At 38.9% G+C, this 10,158-nt stretch overlaps 1 protein-coding gene across 1 annotated transcript; it reads left to right on the top strand.

Moving 5' to 3' along the window:
• Positions 1 to 580: 580 nt before the first annotated feature.
• HSPB1 (heat shock protein family B (small) member 1) lies at positions 581 to 9,838 on the top strand. The gene is made up of 3 exons (XM_072136347.1): positions 581 to 1,056; positions 3,858 to 3,921; positions 9,547 to 9,838. The coding sequence occupies exons 1-3, from the start codon at positions 660 to 662 to the stop codon at positions 9,734 to 9,736; spliced, it is 651 nt and encodes a 216-aa protein (XP_071992448.1). The 5' UTR covers positions 581 to 659; the 3' UTR covers positions 9,737 to 9,838.
• The last annotated feature ends 320 nt before the right edge of the window (positions 9,839 to 10,158 follow it).

Raw genomic sequence — 10,158 nt, 5'->3', positions numbered from 1 at the left:
TTCCGAAAAATATGCTAAAATTAAACAAATATTAAAAAGTTACATTTAAATGTTATAAAAGTAGGTAACTCCTGTTATAGTGTCATCAGTCATGACATATCTCTAGGATATTCCATCATTTACCCTTTGGGTACCTTAATAATCATAAAACAATATGTTTTTAGTGTAATTAGGAGGCACAATGTTTGGCACACAATATATACCTACACAAATTAACACGCTTATTGTATGTAAGATGATAGCTCATTGACTGCTAGTCATGTACTGTTCACTGGTCACTTCTCAGTACATATATGTCCACTTGAATTTCCAGTAATGATCATATTCAAGCAGACTGCTTTGTTTCAATAAGTAAATAGTTTTAGATGTGCTAGTATGTTCTCATTCTACTGTTCTATGTCACTTGTTTTATGTCAGTGTATCTCCGCTTTACACTAGATATTTCCAGTAGCCTCTCTGTGTATTGTCATGCTATGGCACGAGAACTTTCTATCACAACTACTTGAGTAATTTCCAATTATAGCTCACACGTTCCCATCTCTAAAAATAAACACTGGGCTCTCCATAAAACAGCTGCACCTTCCAAATACCAACAGCAGACTGAAGCCCAGACAGCACAGATAACTAGTCTAACACATCCACAAGCATTACGAACAAGAATGTCTGAACGTAGAATTCCCTTTACCTTCCTTCGCACCCCTAGCTGGGAACCATTCCGAGATTGGTACCAAGGAAGCAGCCGATTGTTTGATCAGTCATTTGGTATGCCAAGAATACCTGAAGACTGGTACCAATGGCCCAGTACTAGCTGGCCAGGCTATGTACGTCTCTTTCCAAATCAGGCCGTAGATGTTGTACCACCCACTACGCCAGCCGTTGCTTCACCTGCTGCTGCAACTGTACCTGATTTCCAAAGAGTCCTAAGCCGGCAACTCAGTAGTGGAATCTCTGAAATCCGACAAACATCAGACTGCTGGAAGGTCTGCTTGGATGTCAACCACTTTGCTCCAGAAGAACTAGTCGTGAATACAAAAGATGGTATTGTAGAAATTACAGGTATGTATTTGATAATATGCATAATTCATTATGTTAAATGAATAATGTGCAATTAATAATTGGAAATCAGGATATTACAAAAATGTTTGTACCGGAGAAAGGTAAGTGCACGTTGAAGAAATGAACATGTGTTCCTACTTGGTTAGATTATTGGATTACATGATGACAACTTAAAATATGGCCATTTTCTCCAAATATATAGATATATTGGGGTTGGATTGGTCCATGAGAGGCAAGAGGTCACAGTCATTAGGGGTGCTGGAAAAAAACAAAATGATTCTCTTAATTATTACCAAAAAGAAAAACATCATCCTTGAAGACATTTTTTCCTTTTTTTTTTAGTTAATGCCATATACAAGCAACTTCTTTTTAATTTTTAAATTACTATAGTTGTATAGAGTATTTTATGGGACAAAATGATTTTATTGCACAATTTTGGGTTTTATATATCATACTGGTGAACTTTTATTAATCCTTTCTTTGCAGTATATTTAAAATGGAAATCTGACATTGTTTTTCCTATAAAAAAATTTCTGCCTTTTCATCGAACCTAAATAACATAAAAACTTGTTTCTCTGGATCAATACGCATATACTGATACCAAATTTATGTTTTTAGAAATATCCATTGTGTGATGAAGTACTTTTTTGGGAAAAAAATCTTTTTGCATTGCATCTCCCAACCACCATAACTTTTAAATGTTTTTTGTCAATGTGGCTATGTGAGTTATTAATTTTTGTGTAAAGACCTGTAGATTTTATTTGTACACACTTTGGACTCAAACTTTTTTTATTGCCCTTCAGCCTGGCCTAATTGATAGTTAATGCCATTGCATTTTTTCATCATTTTCACTGCATTCAGAATTTTTTTCCCGCTTCCAAGTACACGGCATGGAATATTAAATACTGTCACTATTAATTTCATTTTGTTATGTAGAAAACAAGCACATACACAACCTTTTACATGGAAAAATAAAAAAATTCTAGATTTGAAGGTGGGAGTGAAAATAAAAACATTAAAAATGAAAAAGGGCCTGGTCGTTAAGGGGTCAAATTCCACCACTGATAACGCAGCTTAGAAACCCACCCCCTTCTATTTCTAAAAGTATGGATTCTAGGTCTGCATTAGACCAGGCACCAGCACATAAATAATGTACAGCACCAAGTAACCCTTTGCTTTGTGCTACTGACAGTATAATGAACAAGTGCAGGAAGCTTGGCCAGGGCATTTCCATTACAAGAGAGATAAAATAAGCATTTGAGAAGTCATTTGTAATCATCATATCCAGTAATGAGAATCACATATAATATTAATATATATCACTTACTAGACAGTGAGACCAATAAAAACTAGAATTCTGGTGAAATTTGAGCCAAATAAAAATAGCATGGATGAAATACACAACATGTTTCAGACCCTTTTAGCTTCTTAGATTATAGGTGGGGTTTATTAAAAAGAGACAGGGTTTAAGATGCAATTATATGTGCAAAAAAAAGTCACATTTTTTTAACAAAGCAAATTAAGACTAGCTATTCTAAAGCCGATTTGTTATCCAATTCAGCAACTGGAATTAATGTGGCACATTTTAATACTGCCTAACATAAGACAGGAATACTAAATCTGCCAAGTGATTTGAATGTGTTTCTTTGAGTGAATTTTCCTTTTATACTCCCCTTGCCTGTGCTTTCATATAGCCATTATAGTTGGTCCCTCTTCTTAGATTACTACTTTTAATATCACTGTGTCTGAGCTGCTCTATGTAATGCATTTACAAATTAGTGGAAAAAGCTTCTTGACACTTGTATGAAGCAGAAGATCTTTACATGTGATCTTTTACTGTTACAGAATGGGTTAGATAGTTATGATGTGGAGACTGCACTACCGCCGTGGGAAGCTGTCGCTTCTCCTATAATTCATGTGTCACCGAGACGAAGAATCATTGGTTCAATGCTTACACAAATCATGACTTTTCTTTCTAGAAGCTGTAAACTGCAACCACAGTGATTTTGTAATGGATAGAACTGGCTCAGCACATTAAATATTCATATGACTTATAGTTGGCTTTTAGTCTATAATGCAGGAAGGTTATGTTTATTGTAGAGTACTGAGTACAATGGTGTAAAAAAAACATGTCTTTCTGGAAGTGCTGCCAACCCATGCAGTGCCTGAGAATCTGGCTTATCTGTACCTTAGGACCCCAAATTCTCTCACTGAATATAACATAAGGTTGGATTTTAACTAGTGTATTGAACAGTAGATTTTCTTTTCTGATAAAAGATTTATTTACTTTGGTTTAAGATGATAATACAGCTCCAACTGTATCAATTATACAACAATTTATGCTACCAATACAGACATTAAGACTATATTACCGCCATGTTTGTATGATACACTCAGCATATATGCAAGGAAGGCTCCTGACGGAGATAGTGAGATTATTAATAGACTTACTCTGGGAGACAGAGATATCCTTTTTGCTTCCGTCACCCCATTATATGTCTCATAAGGTATCATGTCTATTTTACATTGGTTGTCATGTATATTCAGAACAATTATTATTTTAAGAGAGAGTTCAGTCAGAGCCCATATGCTGTTATTCTATAGTCAATGCAATCTAGAGCTTTGTATGGAGACACATTACAACCACATATCACTGGCTATACCCATGTCTACTTTTCAGGACAAAATATATAGGAAATATTATTATTTCCAGACATATATTATAACATATGTTTTTAATAGTATAAGATAAAATCAAAATGAAATAAAATAATTTTAACTGAATATTTGGAACCTTTTAGGAAAGCACGAGGAAAAACAGGATGAGCATGGATTCATTTCTAGATGCTTTACTAGAAAATACACGTGAGTACATACCACATTTCTTTTGTTTCTATGAGAAAATACAGCTCTGGGGAGTTACAATGAGCTATACTTACCCGATTCACATTTTAGTGGTTCTGTGATTTGTTAATAAAAGGATCAGCTTCATAGAATTTAAAGGAAATACCATTACTTTCTAAACAAATTATTAATATAATAATAATCTTTATTTATATAGCGTCATCAGATTCTGTAGCACTTTACAAATACAAATATGATAAAACATGAGCACAAACAGTCGTATGGAACAAAAGGTGTGAGGTGAGTGGGGCGACACAAGAGATAAAAAGCTTATATAATGGTCCAGCCATTCTTCATAAGGGAATAGAACAAAATATAATATAATAAATAGAAGTTCTGTCGCTTTGACCCAGTCATCAGCCATCATCTTATATGCCAAGTCCAAGGTGAATGGGACTGCAGAGAAGCCTGAAGCTTGGTGCCTGCTGGTTGATGGATAACAGATGGGAGGAGGACACAGGACGGGATAGTAAAGAGAACTAGAACTTCATGCAGTTAAAAAGTGTTATAGGCTTGCCTAAAGAGATGGGTTTTAAGAGCACGTTTGAAACTTTGAAGGTTGGGTGTTAGCCTGATAGTCCGAGGAAGAGAATTCCATTGAATGGGTGCAGCTCTAGAGAAATCTTGGAGATGCAAGTGGGAGGTTCGTACTAAGGTAGAGGTTAATCTAAAATCACTGGCACTAGAAAGGTGCAGCATTATGCAGAGCTTTGTGGATGAGGGTTATGATTTTAAACTGTATTTTAAAGGAGACTGGCAGCCAGTGCAGTGATTGGCACAAACTGGAGGCATCTGACAAGTTAACATTTTACAAGTTTCAAATGTGAGAAATGGGCGGATTCTAGAGATGTTTCTGAGATGCATGCGGCAAGAGCGAGCAATAGATTGAATGTGTGGTTCAAAGGAGAGATCGGAGTCCAGCACAACCCCAAGACAGCAGGTCTGCTGCTTCAGGGTTATGGTTACCCCACAGACTGAGATGGAGAGATTAGGATAGACTCTGTTAGTGAATGGTGCAAAGACAAGAAGTTCGGTCTTAGAAAGATTAAGTTTCAGGAACAGAGAGGACATGATGGACAGCAGATAGACAAATTCTTTATTGTTCTGGAATAGGCCAGGGGTGATGATACTTCAAGGAGTTTGAAGATGAAAGGGAGATTAGAAACTGGTCGGTAGTTAGCAGCACTGGATGGGTGCAGAGAAGGTTTCTTTAGTAATGGAGTAACAACAGAATTCTTGAAAGATGAGGGAAAGACACCCAAAGAGAGAGAGAGAGAGAGAGATTGAAGATTTTAGTGAGGTGAGAAGTGACTGCTGGGCATAAAGACTGTACGCGATGTGAGGGGATAGGGTCCCTGATGCAGGTGGTGAGGCGAGCAGAGGAGAGGATCCTGGACACTTCTTCCTCTGTGACTGGCTCAAATGAAGAGAGTGAACAGGGTGCAGTACCAGAGACAAGGGGATTAATGGAGTTAGTGGATTGAGAAATGATTTCCTGGCGATTGCAGTCGATTTTTATCTTTATCTATATTTAGCAAGATTAAGAGCAGAGTTATAGGATTTGAGTATAAATTTGAAGTGAAGAAAGTCGGCTGAAGTGCCCGATTTTCTCCACAGACGTTCGGCACTCCTGGAGTACTACCAAAGGAAACGTGTTTGTGGCGTGTGCCAAGGTTGCCTACATTTGTGCCAAAAGGCTGGAACCGACAGTGGTGCCATCTTATCTAGGGGGCTTTTGAGAATATGATTATAATGATAAGTAGCCAGGTTAGGACAGGAGAGAAAGAAGATGGGGGACAGTGATGGCTGCGCAGTTTCCGCAAGGTGGTGAACACTAATGGCACGTGGGTTTCAGTATGTGTGATAAATGGACATACACTCACCGGCCACTTTATAAGGTAAACCATGCTAGTAACGGGTTGGACCCCCTTTTGCCTTCAGAACTGCCTCAATTCTTCGTGGCATAGATTCAACAAGGTGCTGGAAGCATTCCTCAGAGATTTTGGTCCATATTGACATGATGGCATCACACAGTTGCCGCAGATTTGTCGGCTGCACATCCATGATGCGAATCTCCCGTTCCACCACATCCCAAAGATGCTCTATTGGATTGAGATCTGGTGACTTTGGAGACCATTTGAGTACAGTGAACTCATTGTCATGTTCAAGAAACCAGTCTGAGATGATTCCAGCTTTATGACATGGCGCATTATCCTGCTGAAAGTAGCCATCAGATGTTGGGTACATTGTGGTCATAGAGGGATGGACATGGTCAGCAACAATACTCAGGTAGACTGTGGCATTGCAATGATGCTCAATTGGTACCAAGGGGCCCAAAGAGTGCCAAGAAAATATTCCCCACACCATGACACCACCACCACCAGCCTGAACCGTTGATACAAGGCAGGATGGATCCATGCTTTCATGTTGTTGACGCCAAATTCTGACCCTACCATCCGAATGTCACAGCAGAAATCGAGACTCATCAGACCAGGCAACGTTTTTCTAATCTTCTACTGTCCAATTTCGATGAGCTTGTGCAAATTGTTGCCTCAGTTTCCTGTTCTTAGCTGAAAGGAGTGGCACCCGGTGTGGTCTTCTGCTGCTGTAGCCCATCTGCCTCAAAGTTCGACGTACTGTGCGTTCAGAGATGCTCTTCTGCCTACCTTGGTTGTAACAGGTGGCGATTTGAGTCACTGTTGCATTTCTATCAGCTCGAACCAGTCTGCCCATTCTCCTCTGTCCTCTGGCATCAACAAGGCATTTCCGTCCACAGAACTGCCGCTCACTGGATGTTTTTTCTTTTTCGGACCATTCTCTGTAAACCCTAGAGATGGTTGTGCGTGAAAATCCCAGTAGATCAGCAGTTTCTGAAATACTCAGACCAGCCCTTCTGGCACCAACAACCATGCCACGTTCAAAGGCACTCAAATCACCTTTCTTCCCCATACTGATGCTCGGTTTGAACTGCAGGAGATTGTCTTGACCATGTCTACATGCCTAAATGCACTGAGTTGCCGCCATGTGATTGGCTGATTAGAAATTAAGTGTTAACGAGCAGTTGGACAGTTGTACCTAATAAAGTGGCCGGTGAGTGTATTCTGTACAGGAGAAGAACTATTTACAGTGAAAGAGAGAAGGTTATGGTCTGAGAGTGGAAAGTCAGTGTTAGTGAAGTCAGAGACAAAAGAAATTCTGGCAAAGACCAAGGAGTAGGTAGGTAGGAGAATCAGAAAGTTGTACGAGTCTTAGACAGGTAGTAAGTGATAGAAGCTGAAAGGCTGAAAAGGAGAAGGGAGTGTTCGTAGAAATGTTAAAGTCTCCCATGATGAGTGTCTGGATATCACAAGATAGGAAGTGAGGATGCCAAGAAGCAAAGTGGTCAAGGACCACACGCCACACGAAGAGGAAATGTCTGATGGCGGAAAAGTCTGATGGTTTGGACCTCAAAAGATGGGAAAGTGAGAGATGGTACAGGAGGAATGACCTGGAAAGTGAATCATGGAGAGAGTAGTATGCCTATCCCTCCTCCCTGCTTATTTTCAGGTCTGGAGCAGTGAGAGAAGTGCAAATCATCATAGCATGGTGCACCAAGCGGTGCAGTGTCATCCTGCTGGATCCATGTTTCTTTGATAGCCAGAAGGTCAAAGGACTTAGAAAGAAACAGGTCATGAATGAACTCGGTTTATTGCACACAGAGCGGGCATTCCAGAGGGCACATTTCAAAGGAGTTGTAGGACGAGAAGAGTAGATAATAGAGTGGATGCATTGGATATTGATTAAATATTTCTAACCACAAATAGACATTTTATCAGAGATGGCAGTGAGCTAGTGAATTTAAAGAGAACTTTCCCCATAATCTTTCCTGGTCTAATGTATCACATTATTTTTGTCCATTTTAATTGCAGTAGTTTTAAATTATGTGTACTACTAGTAATCCTAGTACTACGTAAAGGTGTTAGCCCATGATTTTAAGTTTTCTGATGTCCAAAAACATAGGAGGAACTTGTTGCTTTGTAGGGATTCATTCCCACCAATTTTAAAATTGTGGCCTCCAATCCCTGATCTGAATGTAACAACAGGGCAAGTGTGCACACACAATTTATTCATTATGGGAGTTCTGATATAGCCAGCATGTTATATATTATAAAACTGTTGATAACTGATGACTGGGGACCTTAAAAAATAGAGGTAAATATTTATCCTAAACAACAAGCTTTCTACCAGTATTAGGCAAAGTTACAAGAAAGGAGGCTCAAAAGAAGGAGGGAGGTCAAGGAAGCACAGTTATGGAGGCACCATCTCTGTGTGAAGATGGAAGGAAGTTATAGTAGTGGTGGAGCTCCATACCAGCCTTCAGATCCTCGATATTGAAAGAACATACTCAATTACTCAAACTAAACTGACCAGCCCATACATATTTTTGTTCAGTGTAAGAGATTTGATATTTCTTTCTGTACAGTGCACTTTAGAGAAACTCTTTGAGAGTCCTTCACATAAACGTGATAGCAGCAAGTTCTCTAGAACTAGATAAGATGCTACTGAGAGACAGAAATCTATTTTGTCACTGACATATGGTGCTCAATGGTAAATGCCAGGCACAAGAAGAGATATAAAGTGTTCAGCTTTAGATTAAATGAACAAAAGCATGGGGAAACAGCCAGGAAACCCTATATGAATTTTTATAACTCTTTTTCACATTAACTAACAACCTGCTGTTGAACTTGTCTTCATCTTACAAATGTATGTTGTAAGAAATCATTTTACTTGTCTGTATGTTACATTCATCATTATGGTTTATAGTGAATATACTGTATATCTGACCATCTCAGCTGCTTTACACAAACATCTTGACAGTCAAGTATCTACCAGATCAGTAAAGCTTCTGCTGTTAGATATTCAGATAGCAATGTAAAAAGAATAGGGTGGCAAAAGAAGACTTTAGGTGGTAAAACAAGTTTGAGCAACACAATGGGGCACATTTACATACCCGTCCAAGTTGCGATCCCCGATCCGGACTGTCTGACTATGATGCACTGTGCCGCGATCCACGTAGATCGTGATCCTGAGATCCTGCATGTGTCGCTTCCCGCTCAGGTCCGCTGGAATTCACCTTCTTTTTCCCGGTGTATGTAAGTGCACGTCTTGCGACACAATTTAAAAGTTAAATCCCGCGCTTAGTCCGAATCAGTTGGATCGTCCGACGGCTCGTCCCCCCCCCCCAATTTTTGTTGCATGAAGGCCGGCGTCGGTGCGCCAAAATCCAATCGCGTGGGACACAAACCCCTTTTAAATTGGTCCAAACCCCATGTATACATAAGATTGTCATGCTCCTTATACAGCATTATCAATCTTTCCAACATCTGTTATAAAATGAGAGTTAGGAAGTCCCTATGTGAATTGTAAAATTATAGGGAAACATTGCCATTAAATATGGCATATTTAATGAAAACACTATAGAAATATCATCCTTTATGAACAATAAATTATCATTTTCTATTTGGTGCTTAACAATAGGTATTTTGGTAACTTGGTGGCTCAGTATGGTTTTTAATGATCCGCATTAATTTTGATCTCTCTCTGTAGTTTGCCCCAAGGTGTAGACATTTCTGTTGTGACTTCATCTCTTTCACCTGATGGTATTCTGACAGTCGAGGCACCACTCCCCAAGCCAGCGATCCAGTCTGCAGAGATCACTATTCCTGTAACTTTCCAGAGCCGAGCAGAGATTGGTACATCTGACACTAAGAAGGCTGAAGAAGCTGCCAAAAAATGAGATGCTAAAGAGTCAAATTTCTTTACCTGGTTTTAGTGTTAGACATGTGTTTTACTTCTATAATGCCATTTTGAAAAATAAATTTTGAAGAAAAAAATTTTACATTTCTTCTTTTTCTTTTATTTGTAAAAAGGGGCAAACAAATGAGGTGTAAGATGTTTTAGATCTACACTAGCAAAATGCTTGCAAAGTGAAATAGTGAAAAAGGCAAGACATTTGTGGTGTTTTTTTGTTAAAGTATTTATAAACACTGTGAAAACCCTCCTTATAACAGCCTACTAGTTCTCTTTACCTTGAGGAAGGACATAAGTGTCCGAAACACATACTGTAGCAGGTAGTATTACACATTAAATATTTGTCACCTGTTGCTATGGCTAAGCTGTTTTCAATCGCTACAATAAAATTTATCCTAACCTTTACTT

Source organism: Engystomops pustulosus, chromosome 2 (genome assembly GCF_040894005.1).
Source record: "Engystomops pustulosus chromosome 2, aEngPut4.maternal, whole genome shotgun sequence".
Taxonomy (NCBI): domain Eukaryota; kingdom Metazoa; phylum Chordata; class Amphibia; order Anura; family Leptodactylidae; genus Engystomops; species Engystomops pustulosus.
Note: the sequence above shows the minus strand (reverse complement) of the source record. Positions and strands in the feature narration are given on the sequence as shown.

Excerpts from the sequence above, each read along its gene's own strand:
- HSPB1 (XM_072136347.1), top strand. The coding sequence starts at position 660 with ATGTCTGAACGTAGAATTCCCTTTACCTTCCTTCGCACCCCTAGCTGG. Across the intron at positions 1,057-3,857 it reads TGGTATTGTAGAAATTACAG|GAAAGCACGAGGAAAAACAG; the intron begins GTATGTATTTGA and ends GGAACCTTTTAG. Across the intron at positions 3,922-9,546 it reads TGCTTTACTAGAAAATACAC|TTTGCCCCAAGGTGTAGACA; the intron begins GTGAGTACATAC and ends CTCTCTCTGTAG.